This window comes from Arachis hypogaea, chromosome 19 (assembly GCF_003086295.3).
Source record: "Arachis hypogaea cultivar Tifrunner chromosome 19, arahy.Tifrunner.gnm2.J5K5, whole genome shotgun sequence".
NCBI lineage: Eukaryota > Viridiplantae > Streptophyta > Magnoliopsida > Fabales > Fabaceae > Arachis > Arachis hypogaea.
Window position 1 is genome coordinate 1,515,047 of NC_092054.1, and position 19,103 is coordinate 1,534,149.

Here is a 19,103-nt window from a genome sequence, read left to right on the forward strand (position 1 = left end):
AAATATTATTTTAATTGAAGAAACACAAAACGTCATAGGACGTTTTGTAAATGGCTATAGTAGTGTTCAACATACAGTTTGGTTTATGATAAAGGATTTCACCTCTAATAATACAATATTAAAAAGAAAAAGTTTTAAATACTTGCCAAAAATATTTTGACACTTCTAATAAAAATTTAACTATCACCTTTTAAGAGTATTCATTACAAGAAATTATTAAAATAATAATTAATTTTAATGGCCAATAAAATTGGTCACTAATAACAATTGATTTGACAATTAATATAGATTTTTTAGGATTAAGATAAAGTTGGTCATTAATAACTATTGATTTGGTGACCAATAAAATTTTTTTAGATGTAAAATATAATAACATCATCGCTAAAATTAATTGCTATTTTTTAATTAGGCAACTAAGATTTTAGCGACGATTAAAATTATTAGTCTCTAAAAATGACTAATTTTTAAAAGACAATTAGTTACTAAATTAATCGTTATTCAAATAATTCTTATAGTGATTCTCATATTTTTAATTTCAACTTATATTTATAAAATGAATAAAGTATCGTTTTTGTCCTCAATGTTTGGAGTAAGTCCTATTTGTGTCCCTCACATTTAGGATTTGAATTCTCTAAAATTTGAATTTCACTTTAGAGAGTAAAGTGTGATCTCTCACCATTAATTTCATAGGTGGGACCAATAATAAATATGAAAGAGAAACTATTCAAGGGTAGAAGATCACACTTTATTCTCTAAAGTGAAATTCAAACTTTAGATGATCCAAATCCTAACATTTAAATCGTTCTATTTGTATTCTTAACATTTATAAAAGTGATTCAATGTTATCCTACTATCTATTATACTAATAAATCAAATTATATTTTTCAATTATTCTCACTTGGATGTATTCATTCTCAATTAGGTCTCACTTGAATGTGTTCGATTTTAATATTATACCCACTATTTGTATTTAGATTCAATTATGTCGCTAAAAAGTGAATTATGTAAATGTTGTAGGAATTAGTTTCAACATTTGATGAGCTATTTTTCGGAGTAGATCATCGATTCTATCCCAGACATTTGTATTCTAACTTCAAGAAGAGATTTTTAAAACTCAAACTAAAGCGCTCATGATGTGTAATTGACGGCAGAATAACATTGAATCACTTTTACAAACGTTAGGGATACAAATAAGACGATTTAAACGTTAAGGACACAAATAAAATTTACCCTAAACATTAGAAACAAAAACGATACTTTAGTCTTTCTAAAATTTACCTTCTATAATTTGTCTCGTGAATAATATGACTTTTTTCCTCGAATTAAACCCTTGTATCAAAATTCATTACCATTAGCTATCATAATAAATGATATGTATACGATAGTTGCGATGAATTTTGATATATAGCTTATGAAAAAATTAGAAAATTAATATTTTAGATTAACATCTTATTTTTTATTATTAAAATTTAAAATTTAGTATTTAAAATTAGTCAAAGATATATTAATTAAAACGATAGTTTATTAATCATGTAACATTGTTCAAAATCTATTAGTCATTGTGTAATAATTAGGATAGATGTCATCAATTAAAATAATAATTAAGCATGTAATTGTAGCATCCGATAACCACTAATAAATACTCTTTTAATTTTTTTTTCACGACTATTCTCTTTTAATTTCGTGGTTGCTCACCAAATCCAAAACTAGCATGGACTAAAGATGCTTTATGCACCTTGTCTTCAAAGAACTAACTCTTTAATTTGTCTTGAAATTACTATGATGCACGGACACGGGACACAACACGACACGAGACACGTCGACACGCAAATTTTAAAATCTTACATGACACAGGGACACGTATACATATTAAATATAAAGTATTTTTTAGATAAACCGTAATGATATTTTAATATTTTATTGATATTAAAATATAAATTAATTTGTTAAATTATTTTTAATGTCTTATTTTAATTATATCAAGTATTTAAAATATTTTTTGTTTTAATAAATAATAATATATACTATATCTAAATTTATTTTAAGAATATATATTAAGAATAAGATTAGATACGCTGACACGTGATGATATTGAGGTGTGTCCAAGTGTGTCTATCGAAAAATTTTTTATTTTTATTGAGACACGGTTTGGACACAGCAGACACGCGTATCGGACGAGTGTCGATGAGTGTCGTATTCGAAATGTGTCTGACACGCAGACACGGCAACTAAGCAAAGTGTCCGTGATTCATAGCTTGAAAATAAACAATATTTAACAAAGAAAAAGGATCGAGCTTACAATTGCTCCCTAATACTAGAAAGATAAAAAAAAATACTAAAAAAATTTATTTTATTTAACATTTAGTAATGATTGAAACATTTTTATTTTTTTCTCATTGCAAATAGAAAGAAACCAACAATTTAGCTGATATTGAGTGAAAAGGATGGAGAGATTCAATGAATGATATTGAACAATCGATTATAAATAATATAAAATAGGATAAATCTTTATGATATTTTCCTAAAATTAATTTGATAAATTTTTCTGAAAAATAGTTGTACTAAATTCAGAGTATTACTAGTCATTAAATAATTAACATAATAAACATTACACTATATATATAGTAAACGCAAAATTCCATATGTTAATTATGAGAGGGCTTTATTTAGTACATTAATTTTGTTGCATTAGAATAATTCTTTTTAGATTTAATTACTTTCTTAATCTTATTATAATTTTAAATTTGTAATTAAATTTCTGTATTTTTTTAATTAAAATTTTATACTATTTATAATTTTATAATTAAGTTTTTTTTATATAAAAAATTAAAATTAACAGAATATTTTTTTAAAAAAATATATGATAAAAAATCTAATAAAATTTTTAATTATGAGCATATTTAATTTATAAAAAAATATTTTATTAATTTTGATATTTTTATACTAACAAAAATTTAATTATAAAATTAAAATTAATATAAAAACTTAATTAAAAAATTATAAAAATTTAATTAAAAAATTTATAAAAATTTAATTATAAATTTAATAAAATTACAGAAATCATGAGGATAATTAAAACATCTTTTTACACATTATATATGTTCACTAATAGATAGTAGTACAGTACTACAGTACTATCATGTCAGCGTTTTTTTATGACTCTCTCACTCTCACAATTCCATGAAAATTATTAAATTAATAATATTATTTGTATTATTGCTATATTCTAGCATACTAATATATATTTGATACACCAATGTAAAACAAAATAAAGCACCATGAGATAGACTTTAATAGTTTAATATACTAATTAAGTAAAACAATGACATCTTAACTATATGTTATATATTGTGGTATGATATTGCCTATGTATACATGAGGTAATTGGAACTTCAATTCTTAGAGGTACACATACAAATGGATTATCTCTAGTTGGTGGGTAGATAGATATATAATAATATAGGAACATGATAATGCTAATTAAGTAAAAGTCAACAACTTGGGTTGGGGCAGCCTGCATTAGTGTATTATTTGAAGTAAACATAAAGTACGGACACTTCTTTAATTTGTCGTGTGTATTAATATATTTTGAATACGATATTTATATAATATATATTTTTTTATTTAATTATATTTTAATAAAAAAATAAAAATTTTTTTGATATATTTTGAAATACTTAAATATCATCACGTATTAATATATTTATTATTATTCTTAATATATATTTTTAAAATGAATTTATAAATAATATATTATTAATTATTAAAATAAAATATTTTAAATATTTTATAATTTATTTAAAAAATACTTTATATTATATATATTATGACCTCAAATCTTGTAAAAAATTTTAATTTTTATATCCGCGTGTTTCGTATTGTATTGTATCCTGTATTATATCATGTATTCGTACATCATAGGAAGCAAATAATTATATGACACAAGAGTAAGAAAATAAACGCCCATGAAATGTATAACTAGAATACAAATTTGATTAAGCACCCCTCCCCAAAAAAATAGATTGTCAACATTAAAAAAAAAAAAAGAAATAGAATTTCCAACTCTAATTCTTTAATTTGTTTCTAAACAACCAAACTGCAAGATAATTTATGATACAATAGATAGATCTAAAATCTGACTTATACAGATTGCTATGCTATTCATGTGATTTTAGAGCACAATATAATGGAATAGTTGTTTGATATAAAATTGTTCATATATATGTATGCATGTACTTATTACTCAATAGAATGAAACTCTTATGCTTTTTCAAAAGAAAAGTAAAATAAAAATAAATAAAAATCTGAATAGGTGATAGGGCTGGCAATTCATATCCTATCCGCAAGTATTTAATTCGGTCCAACCCGTTTGGATATACCCAATTCAGTCCAACCCATTGGATAGGGTAGGCTACCCGATTCGCTGCGGGTAGAGTAGGGTACAGGTATGTTTGCGGGTAGGGTAGGGTACGGGTTTAGGGTGTAGCCTACTCTATCCTACCCGCACCTCATATATAACACATATTTTATAAAAATTAGGTATATAGTAAAGGAAGTGCGAGTTGAACCCACAACCTTCTTTATGTAATGATTTACAATAAATGAACAACCACTAAAACTAGTTAGTTAATTTAGTAATTTAGAGCATTAATTTTTTATTTTTTATGTTATTAATATGTATAAAATTCGAAATTATTGAATTTTATTTTACTTTGAAACAATTTGATATTTCTGCGGGTAGGGTAGGGTAGAGTAAGGTTTAGAATTTTAGGGTGCGGGTAAGGTTAAGTTTGAGAGATTCTCAATCCGCAAGTAGAGTAGGGTAGAGTTTTAATAAAATTTTCAACCTGCAAATAGGATTAGAATAGGGTCCAAATCCTATTCTACCCTACTCATTGCCAGCCTTAAATAGGTCCTCTTATTGATGAACTAAAGAAAAGTAAATCTAAAAATAAATTATTTCAAGAAAAAAATTTTAAACTGCACATTCTGCAGTAAAATATCCAATCAGAACTAAACACGTCATCTTATTGATGCTCTAAGTGGTGCAACCTAGCAAGAAAATGAATAAATGTGTGAATATGTCAACCTTGGAAATTGTAATTGCCTAATTGGGGTGATTTTGTTATTAAATCTAGATATCATTGAATTTGTATACAGATTTGCAACATATTGCAAGAATTTTAATTAATAATACAATCGACTTGTTTTATATGGATTGAGTAAAAAGAATAAATAAGTTCTGATTCATTTCTATAGTAATTAGTAATTACATAGGTTTTTATCCAAAATGAATTAAACTCAAAGAAGATTTAAAAAATGTAGTAGTCAATTTTTTTTTAGTATGGAAGAAGATTTAAAATTTTAAATGACGTCTTGTTTATTTAAAGAAAATTAATTTAATGAAAAATAATTTTAGACAATTTTTTACTTGCAAGATTATGGACTTAGGGCTTTAACCTTTAAATACCGAAAAATTCTTTAAGAATGAGATCCGGCTCCATTTAAAAAATAAAATAAAAAATTTATAGGATAAAATATAATTTTTTGTTCTTAAAATTTGTCAAAAATTTAAAAAATATTTTTAAGTTTTTTTTTTGAGTTTTGCCTCTAAAATTTTTTATTTGCATTAAATATACTACTCATAGTTAAATTTTTAGAAAATTTAGGACCAATTAAACAATAATACATGATACTATATATGATTTATTTGTGTTGAAAATTGTTCTTATAAAATTATTACTAAATTGATCCTAATTTTTTAAAACATTAGCCATTAAAAATATATTGGATGCAAATAAAAAAGTTTCACAACAAAATTAAAACAAAATAAAATTTTAAAAAAATTAAATTTTTTAACATATTTTAAAGATAAAAAAAATATAATTTACCTAAATTTTTATATCAAATATTATAATGGTTAAACCAACTTGAATTACTCAATTTATTTCTCTCGTTCGCTTAAGTAAATGTCGAAAGTTTAAATTCTGTCTTAGATCGAGGGATAAAATATTATAGTCGTTAAAAAAAAATTTATACCAAAAAGTCATATCTCTAAAAAAAATAATTATGTTATATATGCATAAAAAATAACTATTAAATTAATTATTATATAAGATATATATTTAAAAAAAAATATTAGAGAACTATCAGACTAAATAATAATAAAAAAATATATTAAAAATGTATAAATATCACTAGCACACGCATCAAATTAAGTTATATATTAAAAAAAAAAGTTTTGTTTTAAAATTTCCAAGTTTCATCAAGTCAAAGCTTATATAATATATAATATAGGAAATATTTTAAGTGCATCCGGAAGCATCGGTGTACTAATTGTTTTAACCGTTGATTTCAATTAATATATATTATATATATTTTTTATAAGTCAGATCAACGGTTAAAACAACTGGTACAACTCAGTGCAATTGAAATGTTTCCTATAATATATAATAAGAGAGAGTGAGAGCAAGCTAAGTTCATTCACCGCTTCTGAGTGTCTCTTCTGATTGGTACATATCTGCAACTTCACTTCACACTCTTCCTTCTGTATGTCCCTCCCAATCTTCTTTTTGTTCTTCTCATTTCAGGGAATATAGATTCTTAGAAAGAGAAGGACATGGCTCCAGAGCATCCACAGTTTATGTCAAGCACTGGCAATCACAGCTTCACAAATGCACCCTTAATAGACTCCATTGATGTTCACCAAATTGAAGTTCCTGATGTGAGTTTCCCTTAGCTTTTCTTCTTCTTCTTCATATTATTATTGTTACTATCATTAATAATTATTATTGTTGTTGTTGTTTTGCAGAGGAGGAGTTGGAAGAATTTATTTGCATATATGGGGCCTGGATTTCTTGTTTCTATTGCATACATAGACCCAGGAAACTGTAAGATCAGTTATTTAAATAAAAAATAAAGGAGCTATGTGCAAAGTTATTTATATGCTTATGATTTATATAACTTTGTTTTTTCAATGTTCACAATAACTTGCAGTTGAGACGGATCTTCAATCTGGAGCACAATATAAATATGAGGTATGCATTTATGTATTTAAATGCAGTACTTTAGTTAGGGAAAAAATAATAAAAAGGTTTTAGAACAAAATTTAAGATAATTTCTGAATTTCTAGTGTAGACATATTTTAGTGATGATTTTTTGGTCAATTTTGTGTACCTTTAGAAAGACAAAAACCAAGCAATATCTTAAGGACTTTTTATATTAAAACATGTTTTAGCATATACTTATGCTCATATTATATATTACAATTCTTTTTGGTAACATCTTTTGTTTATAGTTACTTTGGATTGTATTGTTGGCATCATGTGCTGCTCTTGTGATTCAATCAATGGCAGCAAATCTTGGAGTTGTAACTGGTATTCAATTTGATTAACAATTTTCCTTTTTCTTAATTGAATAATTTTGATCAACAGATACATGGATGCTGAATTTCATTTCTGTTTTCTTTGCTGCTTCTAGGAAAGCACTTGGCAGAGCATTGTAGAACTGAATATCCGCAAGTACCCAACACGATCCTTTGGATCATTGCTGAAATTTCTGTTGTGGCATGTGATATTCCAGAAGGTATTGAGGTGAAAATTGCCATGATGAAAAAACTAATCAACCTTGTTAAACAAAAACATGAAAGTTTTGTATGATTTTCTATGCAGTAATTGGAACAGCTTTTGCATTGAACATGCTCTTCAGTATACCTGTTTGGATTGGTGTTCTTCTTACAGGGCTAAGTACATTGATTCTCTTAGCATTACAACAATATGGGGTAGTTTTTGTTATGCACTACACATTTTCTTTTTTTTTTTTGTTTCATATGGTTACTATTTATATACAAACAAATTGATTAATTTTTGGTGGAAACTCAGGTGCAGTCGACTTTACGTGAAGTTGATACCTGAGAGCCGTTAGATGATTTGACTGATTTGACTAAATTTTCATCTAACGGCTCTCAGGTATCAACTTCACGTGAAGTCAACTTCACCTGAGTTTTCACCTTAATTTTTCTATGTTATGTTGTTTTAACAGATTAGAAAACTCGAATTCTTAATTGCTTTTCTGGTATTTACCATCTGTGCTTGCTTTATGGCTGAGCTTGGATATGCAAAGCCTGATGCAAAAGAAGTTGTGAAGGGTATGTTTGTTCCACAGCTTAAAGGAAATGGTGCTACCGGTCTTGCAATTTCGCTCCTCGGCGCTTTGGTTATGCCGTGAGTTCTTTTCTTGTGTCTTCTAGAAGCTTCTGTTAATGTTAGTTTTGCAATGTAAGCTTATGATATGTTCCTTTATGCATTTCCTTCTTCAGACACAATCTCTTCCTCCACTCTGCATTAGTACTTTCGAGGAAAATACCTCGATCCGTTCGTGGAATCAAGGTAAACATTTAGCACTCTAGAATGGATTCTGCTTTTGTGAGAAGAAATCTTCATGGTTATGATTTTTTCCATTTCATTGTTTGATAGGAAGCTTGCAGATTTTACATGATAGAAAGTGGATTTGCTCTTATGGTGGCCTTCCTCATAAATATCTCTGTTATTTCTGTAAGTGGTGCAGTTTGCAATTCTTCAAATTTGAGTGCAGATGATCAGAAGAGCTGTGAGGATTTGGATTTGAACAAAGCCTCATTTCTACTAAGAGTATGAAACACCATAACACTTTCCCTTTATAAGAACTCTTATTTTCGGAAACTATTGAAGTTTGAGGATGATTTATATATATATATTCAGAATGTGTTGGGGAAATGGAGTTCAAAACTCTTTGCAATTGCTTTGCTAGCATCTGGTCAAAGTTCTACCATTACAGGAACATATGCAGGGCAATATGTCATGCAGGTATAAACATATATATATATATATATATATATATATATATATATATATATAGGTGAATGCTATCCTATTCTCCCTAAAGTAACATATAAGTTGCCCTCTCTGATGTGTCATATTTTAATTGGGTGCTTATTTTAATCTGAGTTAATAATATCTTGGAAGACGGTGACGGCCTATCAGAAGAAGAAAATGGAACACCCAATAAGACGGTGATACTTAGGAGGCACAACGACGACGACAAAGGAGTGGGGAGGAGTAAATACAATTAGAGAGAGTTGGAGTACCCTTTCTAGAAGAATGATTTGGGAAGAGAAAACAATGGGGAGGAGTAAACGTAATTAGAGAGAGTTGGAGTACTTTTTCTAGAAGAATGATTCGGAAAAAAAAAATAAGACACCCAATGAGACGGTGATGCTTGGGAGGCGTAATGACGACGACGAAGGAGTGAGAAGGAGTAAACGCAATTAGAGAGAGTTAGAGTACATTTTCTAGAAGAATGATTTGAGAAGAAAAAACGAAACACCAATGAGACGGTGATGCTTAGGAGGCGCAACGACAACCAAAGAGTGGAGAACATAACTCATGTTAAAATAAACACCCAATTAAAATATAACACATCAGAAAGGATAACTTACATGTTACTTTAGAGAGGGAATGATAGCATTTAACGACTCTCAGCTATTAACTTCACATAAAGATAACTGCATTTGAGTTTTCACATATATAATATCAGATTCTATATATTATTTCAGGGTTTTCTAGATTTGAGACTGAAGCCATGGATTAGGAACATGTTAACTCGTTGCTTAGCCATTACTCCTAGTTTGGTTGTAGCACTGATTGGTGGCTCTTCCGGTGCCGGAGAGCTCATAATTATTGCATCTGTAAGGCCACCATAATGCTTTTGATTAGAAACATTTTAATAATTGAACAAAATATGTTCTTCATTCTCTGCTATTCAGATGATATTATCATTTGCGCTTCCGTTCGCCTTGATTCCACTTCTCAAGTTCACTAGCAGCAAAACCAAGATGGGAGAACATGTTAACTCTTTGATGGTAAATTCTTTGAACTATAACATGTTTAAAAGTTCAGAGATCAAATTGAATGTTTACTTTTTTTTATGGTAGATCGCGTCTGTTACTTGGATGATCGGGTCGTTGATCATGACCATAAACATATACTACTTAATATCTAGCTTCATAAAGTTGCTTCTTCATGCTAAGATGAAAATGGTTGGAAAAGTGTTTGTGGGAATACTAGGATTCTCGGGCGTGGCGGTGTACTTAGCCGGAATTGCATATCTGGTGGTGAGGAAGAACAGAAAGGCGACACCATTTTTGGCACTAACATCAGCAGCAGCAGAGGATTGCAATGAGTCACTTTCTCATCTTCCAAGAGAAGACATAGTAAGCATGCAATTGCCTGAGAGAATTGTTAGTCCAGCAGATATTTGAATTTGTCTACAAGGGTAAACATCTATTTTAATAAAGATTTTACAGATATTATGCTTCTTTGCAATTAGATGAAACGAGTTAAATATGAGGAATACAATTAAGGAGAAAAAACCATGAAATATTGAAATATGAATTCACATTGACGCCTGTTATGAGTAGCTCATGTCGTAACATGCATGCAAACATTGGGTCGTTGGACGAATCTGAAAAAAAAAAAAAGGTAAAAACTCAGATGAAGTCGACTTCACCTGAAGTTGATACCTGAGAGACGTTAGATAAAAATTTAGTCAAATCAGTCAAATTATTTAACAGTTCTCCGATATCAACTTTACGTGAAGTCGAAAGTCGACTGTATCTAAGTTTCAAAAAAAAAAAAAATTAAGAAAATCTTTATTTTTCCAAAAAATAAAGCCAACATTAGGAACTTAGGTCCAGATGCACTTGTTGCAAAGTATATATGATGAACACTAAACTAAGATTTTTTATGCATATAGATGCACATATACATATATGTTTTTCTTGGAGGAGGTACACTGGGCCTGGGCAAAATCGGGGCCACCTGACCTGACTATGGAGTTTTAGACCAAATTTGGGCCTCTGTTTTTAATAACTTAAATAATATAGTTTTTTTTTTCTTATTTAAAAATTTCGAGTTTAAATCCTACTGATTGTAATCGGTTGAAAAATTTTTCTAGCTATTGCTGCAACATGTGTGATAGTTAGATTGGAGGTTGTCCAATCCATTTAAAAAAAAAAAATTTTTTACTTTTTTTATTGCGTTGATCTAATAGTTAACTTATTAATCCGTACAATAAATATTTAAATGAAGCTCAGATATACCATAAAAAAAACACATTTTACTCTCTTTTTTACTCCCTTCATTCTCCATCCATTCCAAGTAACTTTTTCTTCCTTCCTCTTTTAATTGGTTTATGTTAATATATGTTAGGTTCGTATAACAATTAAAATAGGTTAGTGTAGCTAGTGTTTAACATAGTGATTAACATAGAATGAAAAAAGATTATATGAGTAAAAATATTAAGTGCACATAAAAAATTAGTTATTAAATTAATTATTATGTATTTATATATAAATATATATAATTTAATTTATTTTTTATTGTGTGTATTTTTAATATTATTTTGTATTTAAATGTATATTATATACTAATAACTAATTTTAATAATTAATTTTAATATACACTTAATATAATTATCCTATAAAAAAAAATAAAAACAGGTTAAGTCAGGCTAAATTTTATCTAATTTTTAATAGATCAAGTCTATAGTGTAGTTAATTGGTTTACTTGAAATCTACTATAAATTCTTTTTTTTTTATTAAATAAAAAGGTGTATAGCATGTGGAGCTAGCTGTATGTATGTATCCAATTTTACTATTAGAAGTTTTAAAGCTTCAAGTTATGTAATGTGAATTCAAAAGATTCAAGGAGAATGAATGCTAATCTTTGTTTCAAAAAAATAGTTTTCTTTTTTATTTAATTTATTATTTTAATTTTCTTAAAGGGGGAATGTTGGATTGACCTGAGAGCACTTTATACACGTTCAAGGAAATCAGAAAGTACGTAACGCGGTTAATTTATTTTATTTAGTTGCCCTCTTGTTATATATATATAAATACTACTAAAATAAATTTTATTTTTATTTTCCTCATATTATTCCTGCTGTCATTTTCAGTTCTACCAACTAAATGAAAACAAAAATCCATTAATATTATTAATTTATTATAGTCTTTTAGACAAGGCAACAATAATTATTATGAAGTAGCGTCTCTTACAATTCTGAATTTATGCTTCATTTTTTATAAGCATTTTTTATTTTTTTCTTAGTTTTATGAAACTTTAATTCTTATAATAGTTTACTACTTTATATTTTGATGCCTCATCAAGAGTAGGAGCTAATTAATAACTACTAAATTAAAATTATAAAAACGAATATTTATCAACAATATTATAATAGTACAGGGATTATATTAATCAATACTTTTACTTTGCAAGAAATTAAAGTAATAAAAATGAGAAATAATGACATACATATATATCTTAATGGTAAAGAATAACAATAGAAAAAAAAAATACATGGGTCTATATATAGACTCAAATTAAGTAACATTATGAACTATATATTATTTAGCTTAGCTTAATTATATAATCTTACATGAAATTAGATATAATTAACTTAAAGCTATATAATATACTTGATTATATATATATAGACCTTAATTAAAAGTGATTTGGAGGAAGAGGAAGGTGGCCATTGTCCTGAAGATTCTTGACAGTTTCATAGAGACACAAGTTCACTGGGGTGAATTTCATTCCCAAATCTTTGAGCTTTTGATTTGAAAATATGTAGGGTTTTACTCTTGGGTTCTTCTCATCTGAACATCTGCACATATACATAAAACTATTTTGTTAATTTTTTATTCCACAAAATTACACTATCAACTATATAAAATTTATTTTAAAAGTAGGATAAGCATGTATGTAACTACACAATACTTTATTATAAATATTAATTAAGTCCCGTGGTTGCTTTTGTAATTTTATAATTGTCTTTGAGATTGAAATTATCTCTTCCATTTTATCCCAATATTCTATGTTTTTTTTTTTTTAATAAAAGTCTTTTAGAACAAGCAAGAATGATGCAATAATTGAGGGGATGGAAAAAAACAATATAAAAAAAGTCAGAAGATTTGTATCCTTATTCCTTATCTATCAATATATGATAATAAATAAATTAATATTCATTAATAAGAAATTCAATGCAAGTAACTTAAAACCATGTTTTACTCAAGGAATCATAAATATAGAAAAAAAAAAAAAACTATTATAGATTTTTTTTTTAGTTGTCCACAGTATCCCCCAACCCGACAGGTCAAGGACTAATCCGTCGCGGATCTGACGAGTGAGCTGACCACTCGACCAATCCAAGTTGGTTAAAAAATTATTTTAGATGATTAGGTATATATAGGCTTATATATTAATGAAAAAAAGGTAGGTTAACTTCTTTTTTTTCTTTTAATTTTTTTTTTAAATAAAATAAAAGTGGTAGGTCAATGGCAGGAGACACTATCAATGTCAAAATGTAACAAGCAAGTGACAAGGACATTAGATTTGGTGAAGACAAGTAAGCTCCATGTATGGTTCATATTTGTTTGGATTTCAATTTGACTTGACTCTTCACAATGCAAAGTCAAAGTTGTTACACCTACAACTTGAGAAAACCATTTCTATATTTACAGTGTGAATTAAATGCTCAAAATCCTTAACCACCTTATTACCTCTAATTAGGAAACATTCAAACAAAACTGCGCTCTAATATTATTTCTACAACTAATTCAGCTTTAACATTTACAAAGCACTCTCTCTTCCATTTTAAAAGTAATATAAATATTAAGAGAGGTAATAATAAATTAAATTAAATCGTACTAATTATTTTAAAAAATTAGTTTTTAAAATAAAAAAAAATTTACATTCAAAATATTAGTAGTAACTAGCTAGTAATGCCTTTAATAAAGCCGGTGAATAATGACATAGATTCATTATTAGGAGGATGTTCCATAAACACGCGTAAAACGTCTTTTTGTAAAGATGCTTATGTGTTGCATTATTATTGTACGTATTATTTTTTAATTTCTTAATAAACTAAAATGAAATCGATTTTTTTATAACAATAAACCCAATTATTATCAGATTTGGTCGAACCGACCAATTTACATAACCCATTGGATCATTTTTTTTTGTTTTTTTTAACAAAAATTAGAAATATATTTGTCTTTTTATCAAAAAATTTAAACATAATTCGGTTTAAATTGTGTAAATCAATCGGATCAAATTGGATCTAATAACTATAATAAACCGATTTTGTTCTGGTTTATTAAAAAATAAATTATTAACCAGTTTAATAAAGATGTCCAATAATATAATAACACATGTAAATATTTAAAAAAAAGACATTTTTAGTATCTTTATCGAAGTGATCTCCTCATTATTAATAGTTGTACTTTACATTACTAGAAATTCTGTAATGTTAGAGGAAAAAAAATCTAAATTTATTTTATTTAATATTTATTAATTTTAATAATAATTAATGAATATTAAATAAGATAAATTTTAATTATTTTTTATTTTTTTTGTTATCAAATATTTCTATAATTAAAAATAGGAAGAAACTCACACCTAATTTGGTCATGATGTCCCTTAAAAATGGGAAACAAAGTGCATATGTCAAACAAAATCTCATACATCATTTATTTTCAGGGAAATTAAATTATCAACTACTACTACCTAATTAGGATTTGTGCATGATTTATGATAATAAAAAACAAAAAAATTATGATGAGGATTAGACTTACTTGGTAGGAATAGGGTACTCAGGAAAATACTTGGCTAAAATTGCAACAACTTCTCCACGGTGTAAAGAACTCTCAGAACAAATGTATCTACCATTGGCAGAAGGTGTCTCATAAACAAGAAGGTGTGCCAATGCAACATCCTTAACATGGACATAAGCCTGAGCAGCATTCACAAATGTCTTTGCTGATCCTGTTAGGTATTTTAGGATGTGAATTGTGCTTGCATTTATGGTTGATTGTAGCAATGGACCAACCACTAAAACTGGGTTCACCACAATTAGGTCAACTCCTTTCTCTTTTGATATTTCCCATGCTGTTTGTTCAGCCACTGTCTTCCCATAGCAATACCAGTTCTACAATAATTATTATTAATTCATCAGAATCATTGATAATAAAAAGTATGTGTCAATTACTCAATTGTCTTTTTGAATGTGCAATTTCATTTATTAATTACATTCTCATCAATGATGGTTATTAATAATAATTTCATTAATTTCAATCACACTGTGGTAGCATTTGTTTTGAGGTACTGAGACAGAGATTGAGAGACTGAGACTCAGTATTGTGTTTGTTGGTTCAGAGAATAGTACTAAAATTTTTGTCTCTGTCTTCAAAATTTCAGTATTTCAGTACCTCCAAAAAGTAGGGACACATGAGACTGAAATTACCTAAAATACTTTCATTTCAATTAATTAATTCCAATTTTATCCTTTGTGCAAATTAAATTAGAGTTTCATTCTTGTTTTAATTCTTGTCTCCCATTTTGCACCAAACAGAATACTGAGATTTATTTCAATCTCTGTCTTTTAGTCTCTGTCTCTCCACCAAACGCTACCTATGTGATGTCAATTTGTCGAGTGTCGGAGTTTTATTTAAGAATTTGTCATTAATTTGTTGGTGAATAAGTTGCTGTATACATAAGACGGAATTTAAACTCTTGATACTTATTTAATTAAATAGACTAGTAAGCTAATCACTAGTCCATTGATTATTTTATCGAAAATTAGAGAATAAAAAAATATTTAAAAAACAATAAAAAATTAGTTTAAAATTATATTATTTCATATTCTTAATTATTGTTTATTTTATTTTGAATGTTTTAATTATTAATAAAATATTGAATAATATTAGATAACAGAGGTAGTGATAAGTAGTATATATATAGTAATTACTAATTAGTAATTAAAATAAAATAATGAGAGAAAATGAATTAAACCTTAGTGTTCTTGCAATACTCCAAATCACTCCAAGATGATTCATCAACAATTTGATCCCTGCTGGTTTTGGGGTCCATATAGACTGTTCCAATGGAGGAAGTGAAAATCACGCGCTTCACTTTTGCTTCTGCAGCTGCCATTATCACATTCCTTGTTCCATTCACTGCTGGTTCCACCATCTCTTCCTGTATTATTTATACATTGTGGAATATAATTATTATTCCTTTCATATCTTCTTATTCACATATAATTACCTCAAATATATATTCAAGTAGTGATGAGATGATTTTTTTTAAAGAATAAATTATACTTTTTTAATTAAAGTATGATGATTCGATCGGGTCAAGTTCAGTTTTATAATAATGAAAGGATAAATTTCAGATAAGCACATATATACATATGAAATAATGGACCATACGTATAAACATTGTTATAATTAAAGTAATGGTGTTAATAATTTATGAAAATGTGGTTTATTAAATATAAGAAAGAACGTGGGACGTGGCAATTGCATGATAAAAGAGAAGAAGCTAAGAAACAAAGGGAATTGTGTTGGATTCTACAGATTGTGGTGGGGCTTAATTAGGATAAAAGTAACTAGCATGCATCCAAATTATTCATCATGCATGCACTTTTCCCACCAATTAATTGTATTTTCTTAATTAAAAAAAAAATTCTTTTCAAAGGTAGAAACTCGGAGATGTAATTAATGTTAAATAATTTGATATATTTGCCTAAATTATCATCTAATTATTCTCAACTATTAATTTCACGTAAAATTAATTATAAGTACGTGTATCTGAATTTTCACCTAAAAATAAATACCATTATTTAATTTTTATTTTGATTTTTAGTTATGCTCATATAAATTTTAAACTTTAAACTTTATAGTTAGATATATCTTTCGGTTTAAATAATTAAAAATTAAAAAATTTATAAATAATTATATATTTAATAAAAAAATATTAAAAATAATAAAAATTTATTATTTTTTATTATTATTTAATTATTAATTTAATTTTTTTAGTCTAAAAATTTAACAATATATTTTATTTCATATTTTTAAATACCAATAACTAGCTGATAGTAAAAAACAATAAATTCTAATGCGTTGTAACAAAAACATTCCTTTAACAAAAAAATATTAACAAGAGATTAGGCCAGGTTAATTAGGTTAATAATGCTAACAAAATAATTGGTGATGAAAGTGAGATTGATTTTGGATATTTTTGTTGAAGGTTGTAAGAAATTAAAGAAAGCTTACAGGGTTGTCAGTGACTGGAGAAGCTGTGTGGAAGATTCCATGGCAGCCATGAAAAACAGACTTAACAGTTTCAAAATCAAGCAGATCAACTTTGTGCAGAGTTAACCTTTCCTTTGCTCCTTCCAACTCTCTCAGATGCTGATTCTTTGGATCATCTAAACAAAACAACAAACATCATATATTATTACTACTTAATTAAGTTTTCATTCATATGCAATAACATGTTATTAATTATTATTGAATAACAATATAGTAATAATGTAGCACTCTTTTTATAAATACATTAATTTTATCAAAAGTTAATAAATCTTCTATATAAGTAATGGAAATATGAAAACTTTAGACCATACATATATATAATGATTATTAATTAATTATAATGAAAATTAAATAATAATAATAAATTGAACCATACTCATTTAAAAGTCGCGAATTCGAATCTCACTCTTAACTTTGAAAAAAAAAAAATAATAAATAAATAAATAAAGATTATTATGCATGCATGCCTGGGTTTCTGAGTGTTCCTTTGACAGTGTAGCCTTTCTCCAAGAGAAGCTTAACAAGCCAAGAGGCTATGAACCCGCCGGCTCCGGTGACACACACCGTTTGGCCGGAAACCGGTGAGGCGGCGTCGACGGCAATGGCAATGGCAGGCATCTTCTAATAATAATAATATTAATATGAAGATGAGATTTGAATGTATAGCTTATTAAGAAAGAAGAAGAAGAAGAAGAAGTAAAATGTTTGGTTGAGAGTTGAGAGTGTTATGCAAGGGATATGATATGGTAACCAATCCATGCCTTTTTATAATTACAAGGAACATGCTCCCTCATTCACTCACCTACTAATACCTCTTTCAATACATATATTTTATTATTAATAGTATCAATACCTATATATATTTTATATTTGAGAAAAGGATAAATTGATCCTTAAGTTTCGGTTCTCAGATATTTAAATTTTTGAGGATTTAAAAATGGGGAATACTTCAATAAAAATCTTTAAAATATTTTTTTTAAAAATGTTTTTCAATAATTAAAATTTAACACATATAATAGATTAAATCGTGTTATTTTTTGTCAAAATTTAACACACATATATATATATATATTTTAATTAGGGATATTAATATTATAATCATTTTTTATAAAAAAATATTAATTTAGACCGATTTAAAATTTAATTTATTAATTTTTTGGCTAAATTGATTTGTCCAATCTAATTTTAATAAAAATAACACAGTTTAATTAATTATATATGTTAAATTTTAATTTTTTAAAAAACATCTTTAAAAAAAGACGTTTTTAACATCTTTATGTAAGTGGCCTCCTTTAAAAATATATTTAAGTTTTCGACCTCTTCAAAATCTGGACATATTGATTCCTAAGTTTAATTTGTCAAATTTTAAAATTTTTCACGTATGCATCCAAATCAACTAAGTTAGTACAACGGGAGTCATGTTTGATTTTTCTATTGAGTCTAACAGATTTAAGTGAACATGAAGAATCAATATGTCTAGATTTTGGAAAGGTCAAGACTTAAATGTATTTTCAAATTCTTACAAATTTAAATGTCTACGAATCAAAAGATTAAAGACCTATTTATCGTTTTTTCTTTATATTTTAGACTAAATACCCAAAATGCTTATCTATATATCCAACAAATTTTAGCTCAAATGTTTTCTTCTTTAATATATTTTTTTTTCTTCCAATTCTTCTATGTCTACATATTTTGTAGTAACTACTGTTTTTTTATATCAATATTTTTTTATAATTAGTCATAGGTTTTCTTTGTTTTATTAATTAAAAGTTAATTTAATTACACAATTAATTAGTAATAATTATTTTTTATACAAGTATCAAAAGTGTTTAATATATGAATAGTATTTTTTTATTTTTATTATTCTAAAAATTCTGAGAATTATTATTCTTCTCAAATAAATTGCTTTATTTAT

General features: G+C 26.8%; 2 protein-coding genes across 5 annotated transcripts; one reads left to right on the top strand and one right to left on the bottom strand.

Annotated features, from left to right (window-relative positions):
* The first annotated feature begins 6,417 nt into the window (after positions 1-6,417).
* On the top strand, positions 6,418-11,963 carry LOC112776188 (metal transporter Nramp1). Of its 4 annotated transcripts, none has more exons than XM_025820236.3 (14): positions 6,418-6,512; positions 6,591-6,724; positions 6,812-6,890; positions 6,997-7,037; positions 7,298-7,376; positions 7,480-7,584; positions 7,671-7,780; positions 8,041-8,222; positions 8,318-8,387; positions 8,475-8,648; positions 8,739-8,843; positions 9,593-9,724; positions 9,803-9,898; positions 9,971-10,361. In XM_025820236.3, the coding sequence occupies exons 2-14, from the start codon at positions 6,620-6,622 to the stop codon at positions 10,295-10,297; spliced, it is 1,605 nt and encodes a 534-aa protein (XP_025676021.1). In that variant the 5' UTR covers positions 6,418-6,512; positions 6,591-6,619; the 3' UTR covers positions 10,298-10,361. The 4 variants fall into 4 exon arrangements, with proteins under 4 accessions (XP_025676021.1, XP_072083177.1, XP_072083178.1 ...); XM_072227076.1 differs by lacking the exon at positions 6,418-6,512 and adding an exon at positions 11,821-11,963 and having other exon boundaries at positions 6,519-6,724; positions 9,971-10,311; XM_072227077.1 differs by lacking the exon at positions 6,418-6,512 and adding an exon at positions 10,792-11,048 and having other exon boundaries at positions 6,519-6,724; positions 9,971-10,311.
* Positions 11,964-12,264: 301 nt separating this feature from the next.
* Positions 12,265-17,963, bottom strand: LOC112776189 (cinnamoyl-CoA reductase 2). The gene is made up of 5 exons (XM_025820237.3): positions 17,656-17,963; positions 17,150-17,304; positions 15,885-16,070; positions 14,669-15,021; positions 12,265-12,699 (listed from the first exon to the last, which is right to left on the bottom strand). Exons 1-5 carry the CDS (start codon positions 17,804-17,806, stop codon positions 12,537-12,539), a joined length of 1,008 nt encoding a protein of 335 aa, XP_025676022.1. The 5' UTR covers positions 17,807-17,963; the 3' UTR covers positions 12,265-12,536.
* Between the last annotated feature and the right edge of the window lie 1,140 nt (positions 17,964-19,103).

What these genes read in the sequence shown, in the direction of transcription:
- LOC112776188 (XM_025820236.3), top strand. Translation starts at nt 6,620, where the DNA reads ATGGCTCCAGAGCATCCACAGTTTATGTCAAGCACTGGCAATCACAGC. An exon ending in ATACATAGACCCAGGAAACT is followed by an intron (nt 6,891 to 6,996) that starts GTAAGATCAGTT and finishes AATAACTTGCAG; the next exon opens with TTGAGACGGATCTTCAATCT. An exon ending in GAGCACAATATAAATATGAG is followed by an intron (nt 7,038 to 7,297) that starts GTATGCATTTAT and finishes TTTTGTTTATAG; the next exon opens with TTACTTTGGATTGTATTGTT.
- LOC112776189 (XM_025820237.3), bottom strand. Translation starts at nt 17,806, where the DNA reads ATGCCTGCCATTGCCATTGCCGTCGACGCCGCCTCACCGGTTTCCGGC. An exon ending in AGGAACACTCAGAAACCCAG is followed by an intron (nt 17,305 to 17,655) that starts GCATGCATGCAT and finishes TGTTTTGTTTAG; the next exon opens with ATGATCCAAAGAATCAGCAT. An exon ending in AGTATTGCAAGAACACTAAG is followed by an intron (nt 15,022 to 15,884) that starts GTTTAATTCATT and finishes TAATTATTGTAG; the next exon opens with AACTGGTATTGCTATGGGAA.